Source organism: Alosa alosa, chromosome 15 (genome assembly GCF_017589495.1).
Source record: "Alosa alosa isolate M-15738 ecotype Scorff River chromosome 15, AALO_Geno_1.1, whole genome shotgun sequence".
Taxonomy (NCBI): Eukaryota; Metazoa; Chordata; class Actinopteri; order Clupeiformes; family Clupeidae; genus Alosa; species Alosa alosa.
Genome location: NC_063203.1, coordinates 13,462,203 through 13,485,039, shown reverse-complemented (window position 1 = coordinate 13,485,039; position 22,837 = coordinate 13,462,203). Strand labels below are relative to the sequence as shown.

The 22,837-nt window shown below is 45.3% G+C and overlaps 1 protein-coding gene across 3 annotated transcripts in view; it reads right to left on the bottom strand.

Annotated features, from left to right (window-relative positions):
• fgf12b (fibroblast growth factor 12b) overlaps positions 1–22,837 on the bottom strand; it is a 50,650-nt gene that overhangs the window by 24,406 nt on the left and 3,407 nt on the right. Inside the window, exon 1 of one of the 3 annotated variants that reach the window (XM_048264965.1) lies at positions 14,012–14,403. The exons of 1 other annotated variant lie outside the window; for it this stretch is intronic. In XM_048264965.1, the coding sequence (XP_048120922.1) occupies positions 14,012–14,117 (106 nt within the window). In that variant the 5' untranslated portion in view covers positions 14,118–14,403. Of the gene's footprint in view, positions 1–6,439; positions 6,997–14,011; positions 14,404–22,837 lie in introns of those variants that run through there. One more of the 3 variants, XM_048264966.1, reaches the window with a different exon arrangement.

The window sequence follows — 22,837 nt, the reverse complement described above, 5'->3', positions numbered from 1 at the left end:
AGTTTATCAACAAACTAGAAGCTCATACTATCAGGAAGCACTCAGGAAAAATCAGCATGACTATTTTCATCCGTATTTTTCTCATCTACCCAGAAAGTATTTGTCCCATGACATCAGTCAGCCTCTGCAGCCTCGGCATACAGTTTTTAAGCAAATTTAAACAGAAGTTGAATGATTCTTAAAATGATCAACAATCAACAAAACAATGTAAGTATGTCTGTCATTGTTCCTATGTGCAGGGAAAAGACCCTTTCCCAAAGTAAGAGCTAAAATGGCTATAGAACTACAATTGCCCGCAGTTCCATGCAGTGCGAACACACAAAAGTTATATGAACGACAAAAAGGATATAGGAACTACACAAAGTCCCTATGACACCTTTTGTATCTCACTCTCTCTCTTTCTTTCTTTCTCTTCCTTTTTCTCTCTTTCTGTCTCTCTCTACACACAAACACACACCCACACACACTACAGCACTTTGCTGACACCATTTTCTGCATAGCGCTGGCATGCTTAAGTAAACACTGGTCTTGGCTCTCTCTCTGCTTCCTGTGAACGTAGATATGGAGGGTCACATGCGTGGCAAACGGAAGCAAAGCGCACATACACGCACGCACGCACGCACACGCAAGTCACTGCGAACACACCATCAGGCCTCTTACTGGATTCATAGATGCACCCACGGCGACCGGAGAATTTCACTTTTCAACAAACAAATGGCTTTTTCTTCAATCAAGGTCGAGTTGCTAAAAATAGGCCGCCAGTGTACAGATTTATGAATTATTTCTCTCGACCAGAACATCAGTGACGAGCTAAGCACCTCTATCTCTCTCTCTCTCTCTCTCGCTGTCTCTTCTTTCACTTACTCTCTCTATTTTTCCTTTCCATCCCTTCCTTATGCTCTCTCTTCTTTCTCACTCTCTCTCTCCCCTTGCACTCTATTTTCTCACTCTCTCTCAGTCTCTCTCATTCTCTCACTGTCTCTTCCCTCCCCCATCTGCACTCTGCTCTCTTGTTGTTTTTTCCTCTCATCTCTCTCTCTCTCTCTCTCTCTCTCCTCCCACCAACACATATCTGGCTCCTCTCCCTGAAAAAACTGAAACATGAACCATAAGTACACGCAAACAAATCAATTGTGTTTAGCGAACGGCCAGTGCGCCCGGCAGTCCTTTGCCTGCTGTCACTGTGCATTTAGATGAGTGGACAACGAGAGTGAGTCGTGGGATGTGAGCCGCTGAGGCACACACTGCAATGAGACTAAATGAAATCAGAGCCATTGTTTATAGTGTGGGCCATGAAACGATGACTGTCAGAAATGAGCACAGTTGACGAGGCTGAGGCGGGGCTCAGGGACGCCAGGCGAGCCTCACAGTAAGGGAGCGATTGTTCAAACACTGGCAGACGCGTTCGGCGTAATGACGACAAGTGACAGGCAGTTGCCATGGTTGCGGTAAATGGGTCTGCTCTCTGGGTAGAGATTGCGACACGTCTCTGTCTCAAACCTCCAGGGACTCCCAGGCGTCCTGAAAATGGCCTCCCATAGGTGCTCGGGCGCGTGTTAAATATAGTTCCGTCGTGTTGCACGCCTCACGTTTGATGAATCATGTTTCTCCTTCGCACAGTCACAGAGATAAACACTGTGTCGTCTTGGAGTTGGCCGACGGACGGGCGGCGGGGGCACAACAAGAAACGGGAGGGATTGGCATTTAAGTGGCAGGCGCGCACATGCTGGCCTTCACGCCTGGAGCCCCCACAGCCCTTCTCTGTGCCTGCCCCCCCCCCCTCTAGTCAAAACAAACAAAAAAAAAAAACCAGGGCGAAACTCCAAGTTCTATATAACTTACTTTTTTTCACCCCCTTCTGCCAAAAGAAATTAAAGTTTATCATGCGCCATCCTCTCCAGGCAACCGCCTCGTTACTCTTAACTCTCGGAAAAGACAACAAGGGCTGATGGGTAATGTGCCGCTGGTTCCTCCGGTCCCCTCGTGGAAGTGCCAGCGGAGAGAGAGAAAGAGAGAGAGCAAGAGAGAGAGAGAAAGAGAGAGAGAGAAGCAGGACTTGGGAAGGATGGATTGATTTCCGATTACCATACTTAATAATCTCTTGATGCATAACGACAGCCACTGCTACACTGGAACTCGAATCCCATCTTTAGTGACTTCATTACTCGACTGCAAAAGAGAGCGCTGTGGCGCGCCAGTCACGGAAAGATGATGTATAGAGCTGGAAGTGTGTCGCACCGGAGTGGCACAGATTATGCAAAGATCATCAAATGACTGGAGTCATTTAAGAATATCGGGCCTCACCGCTGAAAGCTGTCTCTTCAGTTGAGAGATTCGCGTTTCAGTCTCGGGCGGCTAGGACAGTCTTTGCGAGCTCTGTTTGAAATTTAAAAAAAGCTCATCATCGACTCCCTTCATGTGATTTAATTGCTCGTGCCCTTACTTGGTCTTATCTAACCACGAGGAGGAGGAGGTGGAAAAGAGGGGTGACGAGTGGGAGGTGGTGGTGGTGGAGGAGGAGGAGGAGGTGGTGGCAGAAGGTGGAGGAGAGAGTCATAGCACAGCACAGCAGGGACCTGGAAAAGCACACAACACACATACACACACACACACACACTGGACGACACAGAGTTGAGTCTGAAACAGATCTGAATCTAGCCTGGCACTAGTCAAGCGGATCCGCCTCTGAGTCGACCAACACCAGAACCTCATGGGTTCCATAAAAAACCAATGGTTCCAGGCACAAAACGTTTTTATTTTTTTCCTGCGGTCTTATGGTTGGTTGATTCCCAGAGTTGCCTCAGGGATAAGAGTTATTTCAGCACTCACATCTGAATAAGCACTGGAAGGATTCTCTCCACGTTCATGGAGGTGTTCTCTGGAGAATCGTTCAGGGTTAGTTTCTACACAAGCCATTGAAGCCAAGCTTTCAGGGAACTGAAAAACAACACCATTATCACAGCAAATGGAACCTTTAGTTTGAAATGTAGCATGCGGATGAGAAATACTAAACAGGAACAACCAATTGCTAAAACAAGTAATTTACAACTGAATAGAAAGGACTGCCAGAGTCCGCAGGAAATCAGTTCCCATTAAACCTAATGCAGACAAACATATCAACAATTAGCCCCTGTCCTGTTTTTACAAGGAAACAGGAAACAATCCGATATGTTCAGAAGTGTCCACTATTCAGAATTGACAAGAAGGTGGAAAACTATGCAACCTGAACTGAACAACTGAAAAAGATACATGCCCATATATTGAATGCCCATGCCACAGCAGAACTGCTGCTTAGGACACTGTGTCTACCATCCAGAGTGCCCCATACAGCAGGACACTGTGTCTACCATCCAGAGTGCTCCATACAGCTAGCCTAGAAATCTAGACGCACCCTAGCGGTTACATTTGCTGCCAGGGCTAGTCTAGCAACTCTCCGTTGGCTTGTGAGCTCGAAAAATTAAACTTCTATCAGGCCAATCAAATCGTGTATAGAGTCGTTAGGCGGGCTTAACATAATGATTGATGGCAGAGTTGCAACGGTTTGGCTTGAATTCCCTGCTACTTGAAAACAAATAAGATAATGTTGCTGTTGGCGAACAGTGTGACACAAGTTAAGCTTTTATTAAGTTGGCAAAAGATTGAACTAGCCAACTAGCTCCGCTGGTGGGAAACGCATGGGACTCATAGCGCTGTCCTATTGCGTGCAGAGGGAATTTGAAAGACAACCGATTATCCCGCCCCTCGGACTGAGCACTGCGAACGGTGAGTACCCAGACCCTACATTTTAATGTGGGTCTGGCTCGTCAGGCTACCATACAGCAGGACACTGTGTCTACCGTCCAGAGTGCCCCATACAGCAGGACACTGTGTCTACCACCCAGAGTGCCCCATACAGCAGGACACTGTGTCTACCATCCAGGGGCGCGTTTCCAAAAACCATAGTTGCTAACTAAGTTAGCAACTTTGTTGGTTGCAATGCAATTTACCTTGCCAACCAACTAAGTTGCTAACAGGTTAGCAACTATGGTTTTTGGAAACGCACCCCTGAGTGCTCCATACAGCAGGACACTGTGTCTGCCACCCAGAGGCACCAGGACCATCAAGAAGCTAAAAACTAACAGAGAACAATCCATTACCGTAATGGACATTAGCTTCGTCTTCATGCTCAAATGAAATGTGGCCTCCCGGGTGGCTCTCTGACTCATCCCGTGGCTCTTTCCCTCTTTTTCCCTTTCTGTCTTTAGCTAGTCTTCCTTTTGTCCCCTCCACTATGCCATTTCTCTTCTACAGGACAGCACTTTTCAAACTTTCAGCCACTGTTTGAACTAAAATGTTCTGTAATGTTCTGTAATGCTGAAATCTTCAGTGGACCACATCTGAGTGCAGAAATTGGTATTTAATAATCTAACACTCCTAGAATAACACTAATCTAACAGCAAATGAATGAGTCAGACAGAGATGGTTACAGCAGAAAGAAAGTCACAAAGAGAGACACTGAGCACGTCTGACCAGATAAGACAGCAAAGATTAACACTGCAATGTAAGGAATTTCTCTGTGACTTTGTGTGTGTGTGTGTGTGTGTGTGTGTGTTTGTTGTCATATGGAATCAATCTTTATCCACTACTACATTCTGCACTCAGAGCGGAGGATTCTAGAAGGGTTGCCAGATCCTGTAACAGGCCGTCCACGGGGCTGGCAGGAACAGAGTGCGGAGCTCTCAGGAGGATTTACGGCCAAAAAAGGAGACACCAAACCCTCTGACCTTGACAGGACTGACTGTGAGAGAACATGTAAAGTGTCGCTTTTCCGGCTCAATTTACTGTGGAAGTGAGAGGATCCCAAAAAAACAGCTGGCAGGGAAACGCAAAACGGAAGACTGTGTTGTCCTACCTCTTAGGGGACAATGAGGATCAGGCAAAAGACTGAGGTGTCTTTGGTGAAGTTTCATCAGATGATACTTTTCAAGTCATTAAAAATATATTTTACCATTGGTTGGTGTGCTGAGAGTGAGAATACAGTCTGTGAGTTGATACTTGTTTTTGCATGTGCAGGCACTGTCCTAGAAACACATTGTGGGTTTGTGCCAAAGTCACTTCAGGGTTACTTGTAAGTACCACCTATCTCTTCCCACAGGCTTTGCTGTTGTGACCTTTGCATGGCTTAGAATGGTCTACACCTTTTCCCCAGTCTTTAGCACAAGAGAGCTGTGACTTGGCAGGACACCCTAAGTCTCCCTGTCCCCTGATGGAGGTCCTCACACCGCAGGGTAATTGTCCTTTTTGTGTTGTGGAGGCCGAGACCATGTGCGGTCCCTGTGGGGTGGCGTCTTGCCCTGGAGAAAAATGCAAGCACAGCGTAACACTAGAAATACAATTCGAGAGAGAGGGGCTCCAAACGTCGCGCAAAAAAACGAGGTACGCTGAGGGACCTTCTTTCGGATGTCACTGCAGTTACCCACTGAAAGTGCTTTCACATCATTTTTTGTGCCCAAAGAAATGAAAAAAAGAGGCACACAGTGCAGGTTCCATTAAAGCTGGGCGTTGTGGGGCGTTGATAATGTATTGTGAGGAAGATTGCTTCAGACGTTTTGCTGGGGGGAATGGAGTGGGTGCTTTGCCTGAGTGCTGTCCAAGGTCCTGGATTCGCAAGTGGCGCATAATTCCACACGACATGATGTTGTATTTTCTGGGCTGTTGTCTGTTGTTGGTGGTGTAAAAAAGAGCCATAAAACTACTAATATACTCTGTGGAAAGCGTTACAAGCATCAGTGATATAATTTAAGGAAATGAAGATTCGTTTCGCAAAGCGCCCTTGCGTTTGGTTTTGTTTCTACGGGAGACGGTCTTCTAAAATGTATTTTTTCCGACTATGAAAAGAATGAATGAATACTATATCATTCGCACAAGCATGACTTTCTCATATAGCACCACAGACACACTGTAAGTCTTCAACGAACATCCATGTACATACACCTCATTGACTCCACGAACAACAACAATACACCTGTTTAAAGTTTCAGACCAACAGTGCCATGGCCCATTTGAACAACACATTGCGAATACCTGCAACAAAGAGTTGTGGCTAATTTCCGTAAACCTAGGGATGAGATTAGTGGCAAAGTGGCCCAGATTATGGTATCCCTTTAGATTTACATGGAAGGACGTTCATATATTGAACAAAGCCCAACAAGGAGACCCAACGAAAGGGGGTTCTTGATCCAGCCAAAGTCCATGCAGTGAGCTTAGCCAACCGATTATTTGTATTTACGCAGCCCCCTTTCAGTCGGAAAGGCGCTCAAAGAAACAATATACAGAGAGAAAACACACCGCTACAGTTTTTTACACAAAACAATTACGCATTTGGCTCCATGCAATCACTTCGGCCACCACCACGGCACACAGCACAGCGCGAGAGAAGAAAGCATGCAAGATGTCTCACCGCTCGTGCTTGTAGTCGGCTTCGATCGCTTTCCACAAAGACACTGCAGCATATGAGCTCCTTTCTTTAGGAAAAGCCTCAGAATCTTCATTTGATTGGGGTAAGTGGGATCCTTCGTCAACCCGCGCAATCTATCACTGTTACAGAAACTGAGGTTGTTTAGGCATAGCCACCCCGAGTCGATCCAGACTCACCTCGCTAGGCTAGGTTAGGTTCGGAGGAGTTCAGGGGATGAAACGAGCCAGAAGGCTCAGACAACAGGATCCAACCCACCAAATTGATACATATTGAGACTTCCCTTCTCCAATAATATGATAAGGGAAGAAAACAGGCAGGGCCTCTCAATCGTTCGCTACACAAGGACGTCAGAATAATACCCCCGGCCCATGCCTCTATCTTTACGAGCGGACACGGAATAAGGGCTCCGGTACGAGCGCGCAGGGGTAAGTGACAGGACTGCCACCGATGAGGTAATGCGGGTTATTCATCCTCAATGATACGGCTTGGGGTGCGAGGGAAGCCAGGCGACGATTCAAAAAAGCCCTATTGATACACGAGCAAGGGGAAGGGGAGGGAAACGCTAGGTATCGCCTACGTCAGTTGGAGGCTGAATTTAAAGCGAAAGGAGCGCCTTCGGCAGAGGAGTGACACAATCTTTGGGGGCGTGTGGTGAGGTCGCATGCTGCAATGAAGTCTGAAATAACAAGAATTATGTCTAATCACACCCCTCTGGCCCCCTGTTATTTGTAAAAGAAGATGACATTATTATGTTGAGATGACATAATTATGTTATTATTTTGATATATGACATGAAGCCAAGATGCCACACATTTCCACGAGATATTTATATATTGAATATACCTTCCAAAAGCATACTGCATACAAATATGAACCATGCTGAACCATCACATAGCCTATCCATATTCACCTAAAAGTTTGCCACATTCAATGAAAGGTTTCAATCCATCACCTTATATTAATGTCCAAAACGCATGGATGTAATGAGAAATGCTAGACCCTTGCCTATATAATGAAAATGTGCACAGTATCATCTCTTTTGTTATACAAACGTTATGTGCAGCACTGAAATTGGTCTGTGCATAGGTTATAGGTTAAAGGTCTGAATATAAATTCCAATTCACTCACTGAGTGAGAAATCACGTCCTTCATACACATACAGGCTTCATACACCTCATATGTGTGTCCATCAACTGCAGATGAATAATTCAACGCTTCAAAGCACCAACATTATGCAGACCCTCATGATGACGAGAGGAGCGCGTCTGGTTGCAGGGTCGTTCAATGGCCGCATGAGGGCAGTGTTGCATAGTATAGGCAGACCAACACAGCCGCAATGAACTGATTTGTGCGCGGGTCTGGTTCGCAGTCTTCCACGTCATTGCAAAGGGACCCTCCGCACTCTCTGACGCTAGTACGTCGGTGTAGACGCATACAGAATAAATAAATGCAATTATGACATGCTTTCGTGATCGCTCAATTATGTCAAATGATTATGAATCCTTCGTGATCAAACACAAAGGTTTCATGTGTATCAACTATCACAGTCTGTAATGTATAGGCTATTTGATACAAATGGACAAAGAAACAGCATTTCACTTGGATTACCGGTATTTATTTTATTGGGATGTAGCCTAGTTTAGGCCTACTGTTCAAATAGCCGTTAATCTACAAATGTACATTTAAATTGTATTAAGATGGTATAGTGTCCCTACCAGACACTGCGTTACATCATTGGACCATATAACAATAGTTTCATATAGCCTAAATTCTGAATTATCAGTATCTGTAATCAGTCTAATTTATTATTTTGAAATACTAATAAATGTTTGAATGTTTTCTTTCACAGGATTGTAAACTTGCCTAGCCTTTCTGCCCCCCCACCCCACCCCCATCCCCAACACACACACTTACATCATCACTGTCATCACTTCACATACATACAGCACTCCTCTACATACCCACATACACAGCACATTGTCTTCAGGATCTTCTCCAACACACATCCTCTACATACTTACAGCACACTGCCCCCACCTACCCCACACACACACACACACACACACACACACACAGTCACTGCTCCACTCCCGCCCACACACACATCTTCACTGTCATCACTCACATACATTACATACAGTACTCTGCTTGCAATAGTAAGTCCCTGACACCCCCCCAACACACACACTTACATCATCACTGTCATCACTTCACATACATACAGCACACTGCTTGCTACAGTAAGCCTCCTCTACATACTTGCTGCACACTGCCCCCCCCCCCCACATACACAGCACATTGTCTTCAGGATCTTCTCCAACACACATCCTCTACATACTTACAGCACACTGCCCCCCACCTACCCACCTACACACTACACACACACACACACACAGTCACTGCTCCACTCCCCTCCCGCCCACACACACATCTTCACTGTCATCACTCACATACATTACATACAGTACTCTGCTTGCAATAGTAAGTCCCTGACCCCCAACACACACACACTTACATCATCACTGTCATCACTTCACATACATACAGCACACTGCTTGCTACAGTAAGCCTCCTCTACATACTTGCTCCCCCACCTTTTTTATGCAGCCCTTGCCACTTAATCTACTAAACCCCTCTTCTACTGCACTTTTACCCCCCCCATTAATGCACAAATAGGCTGACACCAGACATAATTTCACTGCATTTCTTACTTCCAGTAACTATATGCATGTGACAATAAACTTCCTTGTATCCTTGTATCCTTGTTGTTTATTATTCAATGTGTTTTTTATTATTATTAAACTTTAATATTTGCTGCCCGGTAGTGACTACTGTTAACAGTCATAGTCCCATAATGATGCATTGCAGCTTTGATTGCCTTTTGTTGAATAATGTATCATCTGAGAGGGCAGGACAGTACAATTCACAATATACAATGTCCCTTGTGGCATTAGGCTATCTCTTTCTCTGTGTGTGTGTGTGTGTGTGTGTGTGTGTGTGAGAGAGAGAGAGAGAGAGAGAGAGAGAGGGGGAGAGAGAGAGAGAGAGAGAGAGAGCGCAACACACACAATGATACAGTAGGTGATGAAATCTAGGACTGGCATGTTGAAACGGGACAGAATAAGAACCAACACAGCTGCTGCTGCTGCCAGCAATAAACAGGGTGGTTTTCCATGGCAGCCTCATTCCCCAGATGCAAACAGTATAGACTATAGACACTCCATATGGGCACACCGCCCCTAACCCCACAGCAGCCACGTTCCAGCCAGAGCAGGACTAACTGCCCTCTATACTGTCTAGTGTCAATGCAGGCTATTGAGATCAAAGGTTATGAAGAGAGAAAAAAAACAGGGGGTCAGGATTTGTAGGGTTAGCAGCTTCAGCTAGTTAGCGTCCCAACTGGGTGCCACTATATTTAAAAATGGTGTCTGACATGTGCTCACAAGCTCACAAACGGGGCCAATTTCCAATGGCCACAAATTATGTCAGCTGTATAGATTGGCTGATCCTTCAAGCCGGAAGTTGCTAGCTCAACCTCCAATCCACAGCGATGACATACCACTGTACTCTACCTTGTCTCCATCTGTAAAGTGCCACCTAATTAAATCTAGATAATGCCGAAAATGAGCCCTGTGAAATGCCATTTTGAAAAAGATGTTTGCTGTGAATTTCAAACTTTGTTTGGCTGAAGTAACCTAGCATGGGCCATTGGAATGAATGGGGGCTGAAGTAACCTAGCATGGGCCATTGAAATGAATGGGGGCGGAAGTAACCTAGCATGGGCCATTGAAATGAATGGGGGCAGAAGTTCCTCCCTTTCTCCTGTATATTACCTTCATGGATAACAGTGTCATTTCAAAGGATGGAAGGAGTCATGGACTGTCTAAATGTCTAAACACTAAAACAATTACTAGGAATATCAATCTATCTATCTATCTATCTATCTATCTATCTATCTATCTATCTGTCTATCTGTCTGTCTGTCTGTCTGTCTGTCTGTCTATCTATTGTCTATCTGTCTTTATGTATACTATTTTTGTCTCCTCTCACCTATATTGTATTACAGTTTTTTCTCAGTTGCTTTGGTGCATTTCTCAGATCAGCATTAGACAGCAAATGCTTCAGTACATCCATGCAACTTGTGTACAAATGTCATTTTCATTTGCTAATGACATGCTGGTCAAAATGCACTATACTGGTTCCATGCTGAATAGTCCTACCCCATAAAGCAAATAGGCCTTATTTCATCACTTGAATCATAACATGCAAATGTGTTGGACTATTTGTCACAATCTGTCAAGCACATATATGTGACCTGACAGACAGGAATATCAGGATGTATAGAACGATTTACCTATACAATAAATCTGGCTTACCGTGGTCATGGACGGATTATGAACTTTCAGGCCCCTGGGCCCAGATGTATTAAGGCCCCCCACTAATTGTTGCATATGTGGGGGGGTTTGTGGGTCCTCCCCCAGAATTGTTTTAATTTGTTTGATGTGATTTTTCTGTATTCTGGTGCATTTTGGGGATGGCCAATACTTGAATTCAATCAGATTCATAGCCTACATCCTGATGTGTTGATATTGAGGCAATGATTCCATGCAATGGCTTGGGCTTCAGGGTCCCCTGACCCCTTGGGCCCCTAGGCCTGGGCCCGGTAGGCCCGTGCAGTAATCCATCCCTGACCGTGGTGCGCAGGCCTGCCCAAGGGGTGTTTCCTATGTTTTACTGTAAAATTGTCATTTTTCCTCTGCCCAATGCTACATAAGTCTTTGTTTTCTTCATACTGTAACACTGTCTGCCAACAAATTGCAGTGCAAACAGTACAGTTCAGTAAACATATCCAGTCTCTTGCAAACAATCTCACCAACACAATAATGTGTAACTTTATAGTTTTGAAATTGCTATGCCACACAGAAAAAGTGCTCCTTGTGCATTTTTCATTAGAAAATACTTACAGAGTAAACTGTAAGTATTTTCTGACAGCATGAGAAAGCAGTTTGACTCTTGTTCATAAACAATGGTGTATAATGACTTGTCATTCTGATTGCTGACAGTTTCATTGGCATGAATACTTTTGAGTACTTTTGACTATGCACCTTTGCAGGTAATCCATTACATAGTGCAGTTTGCACTAATTGTTTTGAGAAAGGATTTGAACTCAACTGTTGTGCAAAGGTTATGATTCGAGAAATGCAATGAAAGAAACTGTAATGACCATGGTCGTGATATTTATAGAGGACTGGTGTAAAGCACAGATTAAAGTTCAAGCTTACCTTCACATGTGCACAATGTAAACTTCAGTTTCCATGTAAACTAAAATGTCAACTAAAATGTTTCAAAACTTCAAAAACTTAAAAAAACCCAAAATTGTAAAGAAACTTTGCCATAACCAAATGATTTATCGTGAAACTAAGATGAGATGGATAGCCAAATTAGGTTTGTCAACTTTTAACAATCACCAAAATAAGAATGATGGGCTATTGATTTTTACGGATACAATAGCAGAGCTTGAGAACATTTTGGTGTATTACAAATCAATTGGCTGGAAAGAGTCCTGTGCAACTGAATTATTTCAGGGTCCAGGGAAGAGTTCCTCACAGGGAAATTTATTGATACAGCCTGAGCTGGCTGACCTCCAGATTGACAAATGACTTCTGACTCCATCACCATATGAATGCAAAAGGCTCTCCGGGATTCCACAGCTGAATAGTAGCAGAAGTTTGGACCGGAACTTGGCAATGGCTCTATGAAACGATGTTCCTGCTTTCTATAAAGACTGAGTGTGTATGTGGAAGGCATATTTGGTCCAGTGAAATATAGGCAGTCTACCTGTTGGGCTGAAATCAACGGCTATGAGCAAAAAGCCTTCCTCACTCCTGACTCTAATCAGGGTTCACGCTATTTTGATTCTTATTTCGCTGTGTTTATTGGTGATTCAAACATAAAATACTTAAGCATGTACAATGTGAGGCTGTTCCTGGCCAAGCAATCATTTTAAAGAGGCTGATGAGGCAATGTAACTGACTTGGATAGTGGCCCCAAGGACCTTATTGCACCAAGGTGTTGAATGAACTCCATGCAAAATACATACTGACATACTGGGCTAGGAGGACAGCTCACAGCGCAAGGTCAGAGGCAGAAGTGTTTGTGTTTGTAGATCGGTGTGTGTGTGTGTGTGTGTGTGTGTGTGTGTGTGTGTGTGTGTGTGTGTGTGTGTGTGTGTGTGTGTGTGTGTGTGTGTGTGTGTGTGTGTCTTTGTCTGTGTGAAGACATGTATTTGTATAATTGCCTGCGTTTGCATTGGACTGTGTGCATTTGAATGCGTGCGTGATTTCTCAGAGGTGAGATATTGTCCAGAATGAAGGTGCGCACTGCGAGACACATGAGCGCTGATCTGAGATATTTATTTGATGTATTTTTGTACGTGCTGAGTCTCATTTAATGCCTTCACCAGCAGGACAGACATGGCTCGCATGGCGGTAATACAGGAAAGCTACACTCAGTGTTGACCACAAACACTACTGTATCATCGCCACAACAACTTACTGCAACCAGAAAGGGAGTAATTTTACACATGTGAATTCATTTTTAAACAAATTAGGAATAATATCACATGCTTTGCTCACATAGAGAGTTATGGTTGGAATTAAGGTTATACAGTAAGTGTTAAATAAGTTTATAAGTGCAGAGTATTGATGTCAATCTTCAGAAATCTCCCCCTGTTATCCTAGCAAAAGTAAAACTCCTGTTGGCAAGGAAAAAACTACAGTGCGCTGATCTCAGCTGCAATAATGGATCTTTTAAGTCGATAAAATACAATAAATAATTCAGAAAACACTGATAGACTCTATGATAAACAAAATAAATTATTAAGGTGCACTAATGATGAATGAAAAAAACAACATGCAAGCACAGCTAACACACACTCCTGGGTCAGGTAATACTACTTAATCGCAAACAGCTTTTTTAGTATCTATCTCCATCCCAGTTTGGTCTTTGTTGAGCAATCTACAGTCAAACACACTGACACACAACCACTCCTGCACAGCACACACATCACAAACATTGACATACACACACATATATACACACTTACACATATACACACTTGCAGTCACAACTTGGTACACAATGTTAGGTATTAGAGCCTTTCTAAGGCTGGTCTGATGAAAATGAATCACCCAGCATGGTAACCCTGATATACATGAATGGCAGTAAAGGATAGCATTCTATTTGTGTTGACGGCTCCCACCATGACATGCAAAAACCAGCTGAGCATGTGTGTGCTTGTGTGTGTATGTTTGTGGACACACGAGTGAAGACCACAGCACAAACATAATCCAAACTGTCCCGAACTGTCCCGAAACCCCTTAAAAATCACCCTTGCTCACATTTTTACAACAGTCAAGACATACTGTCTCTGTCCCATTTAAATGTAAACTAGTATAGGTAGGAGGATGTGAACACACATAACAGCTCGGTCAGTGCATGGTTTGCAGGGGGAACTTGAGAAGCGCTGCTGTGTTGGTGGCCACAGGCACTCACCCGGCTCAGTGCTCTCTATTTTGGCTGCCCCTTCCTCCTCATCATCGTCCTCGCCCTTTTTGTCGAGTGACAGAAGCCGCCGGAGCAAACTGCAGTAGCGGGTCATTTTGCGAGGCGCGTCCTAACGTCCACTTTTTCCCCTGTCCCCTCACTGTACGACTCCACAGGTCTGACCGGGTACTGGGTGATCTGCCGCAATCCTCTCAGGCCGACATGCAAAAAAAAAACTCCCAGAGTGTATCAGGACCAACAGTGGCTGCTTTACCTGTGTGGACCTCTAAGGGTTCTAATCTTGCACAACCCTTGATATCTGTTGTGCAAAGTTGCTCCCTGATGGCTTCGTCACCCTCTCTCTCTCTCTACCCCTCCTCAACTGCTCTCCCTCCCTCTCTACCTCTTTCTCTCTCTCTGTCAACTTCTCTCCCTCTCTCACTCTCTCTCTCTCTCCCTCACCACTGCCCCTCTAGAATTTGCCTATGCAGATAGAGCGCCTGTGTGTGTGTGTGTGTGTGTGTGTGTGTGTGTGTGTGTGTGTGTGTGTGTCTCATGGCTCACTGGTCCAGTGTGGGTGTGAGTGCCTGTGTGTTTGTGTATGTGTGTGTGTGTGTGTGTGTGTGTGTGTGTGTGTGTGTGTGTGTGTGTGTTTGTATCTCCTGACAGGCTGGTCCAGTGTGGTGCATGTCTGTGTTCATGTGTGAGCATGTGTAACCTGCCACGCCTGCAGACACCGTCCCCTGATCGTGGGGCTGTCTGGGCCACTGTTGTCTATGCAATGAGAGTAGAAACCTTTGAGGCATGAAACGAAACACCATGAAAAGACCCCCACCCAACCCATCCACTCCATCTGCACCCCCCTGTTGGAATAACCCCACACCCCACAACCGACACACCTTGGTCAACCATTCCGCTACAGACGCCCTCTCATCTGCCTCAAAGAGCCTCGGCCAAACACAATTAGGGGCTCTTCAGAAGGATCTATGATGAGGAGGGGAGGGACACTCAATACCTTGGACCGTCCACGCAATAGAAAGCGGATAGCCTCTATTCTAGGAGTGTAAATGGGAGTAGCTAGTGGAGATTTCTATTTATATCAGTGTTTACGCACAGAAAGTGCTGGGGAAGGCGATTCTCGCCAAGCGGTGACAAGAGACGAGACACCGGAGACCTGTGGAGACTTGGCAAGGAAGACGGCCTATGTGGGTCAAGGAGCGCGAAAAATCTGTGGGAATATGCAGTAGGTGAGTGTCAATGTGTGTTTGGGGGGAAGAGGGTGGGGGGGGGGGGGGTATGCAAACTAGGGCCAGGCTATGTACTGTTTTTACGCGTTGCTTTGTTACAGTGATACACGTAGCACCACTGTTCTGACAGTGGGTGGATGGAAAAAGAATTAGTAAGTATAGTAGTGATACTGTAAATCCAAAAATAAATATACCGTCAGGGGTGGCATATGTGCAGACACAAATAGTGACAGTCTGTCTAGATGTTTATCTTCAATCACATATCACTTAATCTAATGTGACAAGAGACATACACATACAGTAAGCAATACATGACAGTGAATTCTCAGGTCCTGACATTTGACACTAACTGTGTTTGTTCCCTTGGCTATTTTGATATGAATGACAGTGTGAGCTTTTGAGGGACACTCCCTGTGACTTTGATATGAGCTGGGCTGTAATCACACTTTCCACCAGCAGAGGGAGCCATGGTGCTGAGAAGATGGAGACTTGAGAGTGGAAAACACAGCGTCACTGACAACTATTCTGGGATGGACAGCTGAGGTGCTTCTATGTGGCAGTATTACACTGAGAATGCAGGTTTGGTGTCTGACGTCTGACCTCTATCACTCTCTTGCTTGCTTGCTTTTTTTTGCTGTCTGACTCTATATCTCTCTCTCTCTCACACACATACACACACACGCACACAAAAACATCTTTGCTGTCTTATCTGGTCAGACGTGCTCAGTGTCTCTCTTTGTGACTTTCTTTCTGCTGTAACCATCTCTGTCTGACTCATTCATTTGCTGTTAGATTAGTGTTATTCTAAGAGTGTTAGATTAATAAATACCAATTTCTGCATTCAGATGTAGTCCAAATGTCAGCATTACAGTGCCAAACATAGTTCAACAGTGGCTTTTAGTTTCTAATGTATCACTTATTTGTCCTCCAACCGGTACATTCCTGCATGAATACTTAACATCTTTCACACCATTTTACACACATATCACAGACACTAAAATCAACATATGTTGTGTATGTCCAATGTAGGCCTATACTGTGCCACCTGAGGAAAACAACTACAATCAAACATTTCAAACTCAATGAATGGTCATGTGTGAAAAACACTATATCAATTCCCTGTTGGTTTGTGTAGGACTCTGGGATTTCTGGCATCTCTGGAATGATTGTGGTAATGTATGTAGATGCCACACATACTGTAAACACACACACACACACACAGTAAAGATCGACTTTTCTTTTCTTTGCCTCTAAGGTCACCTCAACTGGACTAATAATGCTGAATAATATTGAGCGGTGTTTGTGTGTGTGTGTGTGTGTGTGTGTGTGTGTGTGTGTGTGTGTGTGTCTTTGGAGCATGAGTGGCTTGTGCAGAACCACAGAGTGAATCATAGTTTGTGTTTGTGTGTGTGTGTGTGTGTGTGTGTGTGTGTGTGTGTGTGTGTGTGTCTGACTATTTCTAAAAAATAGAGACAGAGAGAGACAGAGAGAGAGAGAGAGAGAGAGAGAGAGAGAGGTGTACTAGGACTCCTTGTCTCTGATGGTTCTTATGGAGAAGCTCACAAACTCAAGCTCTCAGTCAATCATAGGGGCTTTAAACAATGACTGTATATATATATATATATACACCATTACTGGCTTTAACAGGTATCCGCTGTCTTATGGCCACATACATATGCAGGGGTTGTACTCTTCCAGTGTATGTTGACATTAATGTTAATAGTGTGCAGTCCCTCATCAAATATGTAAACCCCATTATTCGATCAATGAATCAGCTTTTCAAACAGACTATTAGATTATAGATAGACAACAGATAGATAATTCGAAAGGTTTCTGTGATTTCCGGTAACAATTTCCCTACCTCTAACCCATGATTCGGTAACCCAACATAAGCACACGGACCAGTTTCTTGGTTCAACACAATGGCGTGTTGAATCTGGTTTATGGCTTGCTGTGGGAACATTGCACCAAGCTTGAGAAGGATGGAACGTCAACAGCCTTCCTGGAGTTCCTGCCATGCCATTTAGAGCACCGAGACTTTCACACTGACAAGGTACGTAAGTGAAGGGGGTGACAATATGACACTGAAATAGGCGAAGCTTCATTAGCAAAAAAATGAAGCAAAAACAAAAACAGTTTCAACATCCGAGGCTAAGCCTGCTGAAAATATGGAAAACATCTCCAGCAAAATGTGGAAGATATGAAAGCAGGTGCAGTGTCTAACGTTATTTAAGTTGATGCTCCCAGTCCCAGTAGGAGCTTTGAGTTCCAGGAGGTTGGGGTGGGGTGAGGTGGTGTGGCGGAGGTGGCCCATTAAATGAGTCCAGAACTCAGGACGATGGGGACGAGGGGCAGGCAAACAGGTTTGGGGAATTCAGAAGGGTACTAGTGGCACAGCTCTCCACTCTCTCACTGAGTGACTCCATTTTCAGAGGCACGTAAATAATTAAGCGGTCTGCTGAGGAAAGGCAGGCACACATACACAGGCTCTCACACACACACACACACACACACACACACACACACACACACACACACACACACACACACACAAACACACAGGCTCACACACACACACGAACACACACATGCAAACACATACACACACACACACACACACGCATGAACACACACACACACACACACACACACACACACACACACACACCAAGTAACATGGTGAGCACATTAGTGTGGTGTAGTACTGCACACACAACCAGCAGCTAATACACAACAGGCACCTCTGCATTGGATGGTGCGCTACACATAACAACATAACAGCACAGGGCAATTAACAATGAATCATCACATTATGCAACATAGCATCAAAGAGTACATATTACCTACACTGGCTGCACTGACATGCACTCTGTTCCCTGTTCACACAACATCCTAAAATACCCCGATCTGCCTTTGTTATGACATGAAATGGCATAACCATATGCTAAAAAGAAGGACATTTACAAAACCTGCAGAAATGCATGTAATCAATTTATTAGCGCACAGCTAAATGGCTTTCTTACAGTGTGTATACGCATATGTGTGATTATCTATCATGATCTACAACAGTACACATGATGTAAACACTGATGGTGCAAACATGAACTGCTCAGATATCTAAACAAACAAAGTCCTGCTGTGCAACACACAGGAATCCAGATCATAGATATGGACACCATCCGGACACCATTCGGATAAAGCAGAATCCATGTCATAGATATGGACACTACCCGTATTAAAGCAGGCGGTGAAAGGAGTCTCTACAGACGCTGCCACGCCCGCCTCCATGCCAGAGCAGCAGAGGGGAGTTCAATGGCTGCAGCATTCCAACCTCTCCCATCCTCTGCTGCAAAGCCATCAAACACTCCCTCACCAACACAACCAGGGTGGGGAGGGATGGAGGAAGGGAGGGAGGGAGGGAGGGAGTGAGAGAGGGATGACTGGAGAATTTACAGGAGTCTAGGGAGAGATAGAGGGAGAAGGATGCCAGGAAAGGTTATTGGGGCTTAATGAGAAAGCATGTAAAAAACAGGAGAAAATGGAAAGAGCAAGTGATGAGGACAAAGAGAGTGAGAGAATGAGGTAGAGAGAGAGAGAGAGAGAGAGAGGTGGAGAGGGCGACAGGGGACACACAATGAGATTGTGTGTGTTAAGTGTGTGGGCAGTGAAACAGGCAGTGGAAATGAAAATGAGAGGTTAGGGGGGAGTAACTGTGAGGGGGGGCAGTGCTAGTGCAATGGTGATGGGGTACTGAGGGGTGGGGTCAAGGTAACCCAGCCCAGCAAGGTCCAAACTGGCCTGCTCCATCTCTCTCTCTCTCTCTCTCTCTCTCTCTCTCTCTCTCTCTCTCTCTCTCTCGCTGCCTCTCTCTGCTCCAAAGCCCCGCGACAACATGGAGATGGATAAACAGCAGAGCTGCTGAAGTCAGCAGAAACAACTCCTGCACTAATGAAGGGAGAACGAACACACACACACACACACACACACACACACACACACAGACATGTCTACAGACACACAAAATAAACATATAAACAAAGCGAGACATACTCCCACATAGACAAAAGGACAACCACACACACACACACACAAACAGCAAATGCTTGTGCTGACCCTTTAGCCATCAGTGGCAACATAGGGAGAGTTAAGTGATGACATGACAGGGAAGAAGAGAGAGAGAGATAGAGAGAGAGAGAGATGGAGAGAGAGAGAGAGATGGAGAGAGTGGGGGAGAGAGAGAGAGAGAGAGAGATACAGTGGGGGAGAGAGAGAGATAGAGAGTGGGGGAGAGAGAGAGAGGGGGAGAGAGAGATAGAGTGGGGGAGAGAGAGAGATAGGGGGGGGGAGAGAGAGAGAGAGAGGGAGAGAGTGGGGGAGAGAGAGAGTGGGCAGAGAGATTGCTGCTGTAAACAAGAGAGGGAGAGGAAATGAGAGAAGTCTAGAGAGAGAAAAGAGGTGGGCGAGATATTAAAGAATAAATATACAGGGAGACGGGGAGAGAGAGAGAGAGAGAGAGAGAGACTTCAGGGAAGGGAAAGTAACAGAGGAAGAGAGAAACAAACAGAGGAAGAGAGGAGCTGTGGAAAAAACAAGAGGAGTGAATCATTGTGTGTGTGTGTGTGTGTGTGTGTGTGTGTGTACGATCACACATGTGTAGATGTGGTTAGCGCTAAATCGGGTTTGTAGACCGCTCAATAGTTTCCCCATTTCTGCAGCAGCAGTGAAGCTCACATGTCCACCCATCCTCCACCCAGCCTCCACCTCCACCCTCCCTCCACCCCCAATCCCCACCCACCCTCCACCTCCCCCCCCCAATCCCAATCCCCACCCACCCTCCACCTCCACCCCCCCCCAATCCCCACCCAACCTTTGACCCTCCACTCACCCTCCTCAGCTCTTCCTCCAAACCCATCACAGCAGACCTGAATGCATGCATCCCCCCCAAAACAGGTGACCTGAATGCATGTACCCTGAAAACAACTAACCTTAATGCGTGTGCCCATACAAAAAAATGGGCTAAAAGCACGTACCCCTAAAACAGCTGACCTGACTGAATATAACGCTGAAAGAGCCGACATAAATGGATGAGCTTTGAGAGTGGATCTAACCAGACGATGCGGCACACCCTTAAAACAGATGGCCTGGATGTATGCAGCGGAGGCAGGAGAAATCGGGTTGCGCTGCGAGAACTCTTCACTCTCGCACCCTCAGCGACTACATAGCTGACGAGGCCAGAGATGTATCCCCAAGAGCATTGCTGTGTTGAGGGCTATGTTGAGAAACATACTGCCCACTTTTCTCACAGAACTTTTGAACTGAAAAAAAAAAATGGATGCCCTGGGTGGATGCATGTCTGTGACAGATGACCTGAATATGTGCATTTCTCCCATATGGCCACTCGGTGACCTGGGAGTGTGTCCCACTGAAGGCCCATCCAGTGGCAGATGTGACCAGCCCCAAGTCTATTTGGGTCAGCCTATTTCTCTGGTCCGCTGTATGAGCCTTTGACTGTGTGTGTGTGTGTGTGTGTGTGTGTGTGTGTGTGTGTGTGTGTGTGTGTGTGTGTGTGCACCAGGCAGACATTGATTGTGGGTGTCAGCGCACCGGCTGTGTCTGGGTGTCTCTTCAGGCCGCCTGATAAACACACAGATGCCACAACACTGGCTCTAGTTACTCGCTCAGACTCTCTTTGTTACACACACACACACACACACACACACACACACACACACACACACACACACACACACACACACACACACACACACACACACACACACACACACACACACACACACACACACACACAGACACACACACACTCACAGTCTCTCTCGTAGTCCTTCACAAATACCTACCCCAGCAATTTCTGCCTGGCCGGTAATAGGTGGAAGGAGTCCAGTTTAGAGTAAGCAGGTGGAGGAATCCCTTAGTAGACTATCGATGCTCTGCTGGACCAGTGCCTCAGACACAGATATCCACTATACATATGTTCATGCTATTTAAGGATATTACTATAGCTGGCAGACAATGGCCTGGAGTAGCATATTTTAACTGACTAGCTAGCATTAAAGTTTGGCATTAGGCCACTCTGAAGTAACAACGTTGGTATATGTTTCAGAGTGTGCAGTTATGTGTGTGTGTGTGTGTTTGTTGATGTTTGCTGCGAGGGTGTGTGAGGAGGTTTATTTTGTGTCTTTGAGAGTGTGTGTGGGTGAGCGCTCACAAGTGTGCTTTTTGTGCATGGGCGAGAGATGGAGACTGTGTCGAATTGCGTTCGGCAGGAACATTGGAATCTTGTCCATGTCAGCATCTGCTACAAGCACAATGCATTTTGGGTGGAACTCACATGACCTTGTAGTCTCATTCCAATCTCACGATCACCCACATCTCCAACCTTCAAAGCGTTTGTCACAGAGGTGTTTTGAAACACTGGCCTCCTTTACGTGCTGTTTTTGGAACTCCTATAAATTATACATTTTGCAGTTGTTTAGTATGCAGTTGTTTAGACAAAGCCACTATTCTCTGCTCGTACACTAAGAAAGAGGCGATAAATATTAAATTGCGCAGCGATACAGTACAGTGAGGATATGAAGTCACAGCAGCTAGCATGTTGCCTTTAGAGAGCTAAGCATTGGAAGGGGAGAGAGGTCCGAGCCAGAGTATCAGTCCACCGACTCTGGTAACTGTGATGAACAGTACTCTGCCTGTCTGTGAGTCCTTCACAAGGAAACCTGTGGACCACATCAGACACATGCATACACACACACACACACAAGCACTCTCTCTCTCTCTCTCTCTCTCTCTCTCTCTCTCTCTCTCTCTCTCTCACACACACACACACAAACACTTATGCACACCTCTGACCTTGCCCTCTGTCTATATCCACATGCACATGGGGTATTTTTACCACCTTGTTTAGGGTGGCAGTTTTGAGGGATGGTTTGTCAGCTGAAACACAATGACAGGAAAAATGCCACCATGCATTTTGGTGACTCACACCGTCAAAAGAGAGTGAGAGACAAAGGGTTAGAAATGAAAATGACAGATGGATGAGGAGAGAGATAGAGAGAAAGAGAGAGAGAGAGATGGAGAGAGAGAGAAAGAAAGAGGTACCTTCTGGCCCTGGCTGCAATCTGAATCAGAAGAGGGTATGACTCAATGGAAGTCTGGTTTCAAGCGTCCTTCACAGAGGTGCTCTGGTTCCCCCGCCCTCTTGTCCAGCTCCGTCATTAAATACTTACATCAGTGGCTGAGCACTGAATGCTTACATCAGTGGCCCTGCGATAAATACTTACAATGATAAAGCCATTTGCTCTGACCCTGCCCATAAACTTAATTCTGGGCCCTTCTCGGTCCCTTCTCTATTAGCAGAGAGAGAAACAACAATAACATGTCTGTATCTCACTGTCCTGCTCCTTTAATACACTTACATTTTCTCTCTCTCTCTCTCTCTCTCTCTCTCTCTCTCTCTCTCTCTCTCTCTCTCTCTCTCTCTCTCTCTCTCTCCCCCCTCTCTCTTTCTCGCTCGCTCTGTCTCCCTCTAACCATTTTCTCTCTCTCTTCTCCTCTTCCTCTTTCTCTCCGC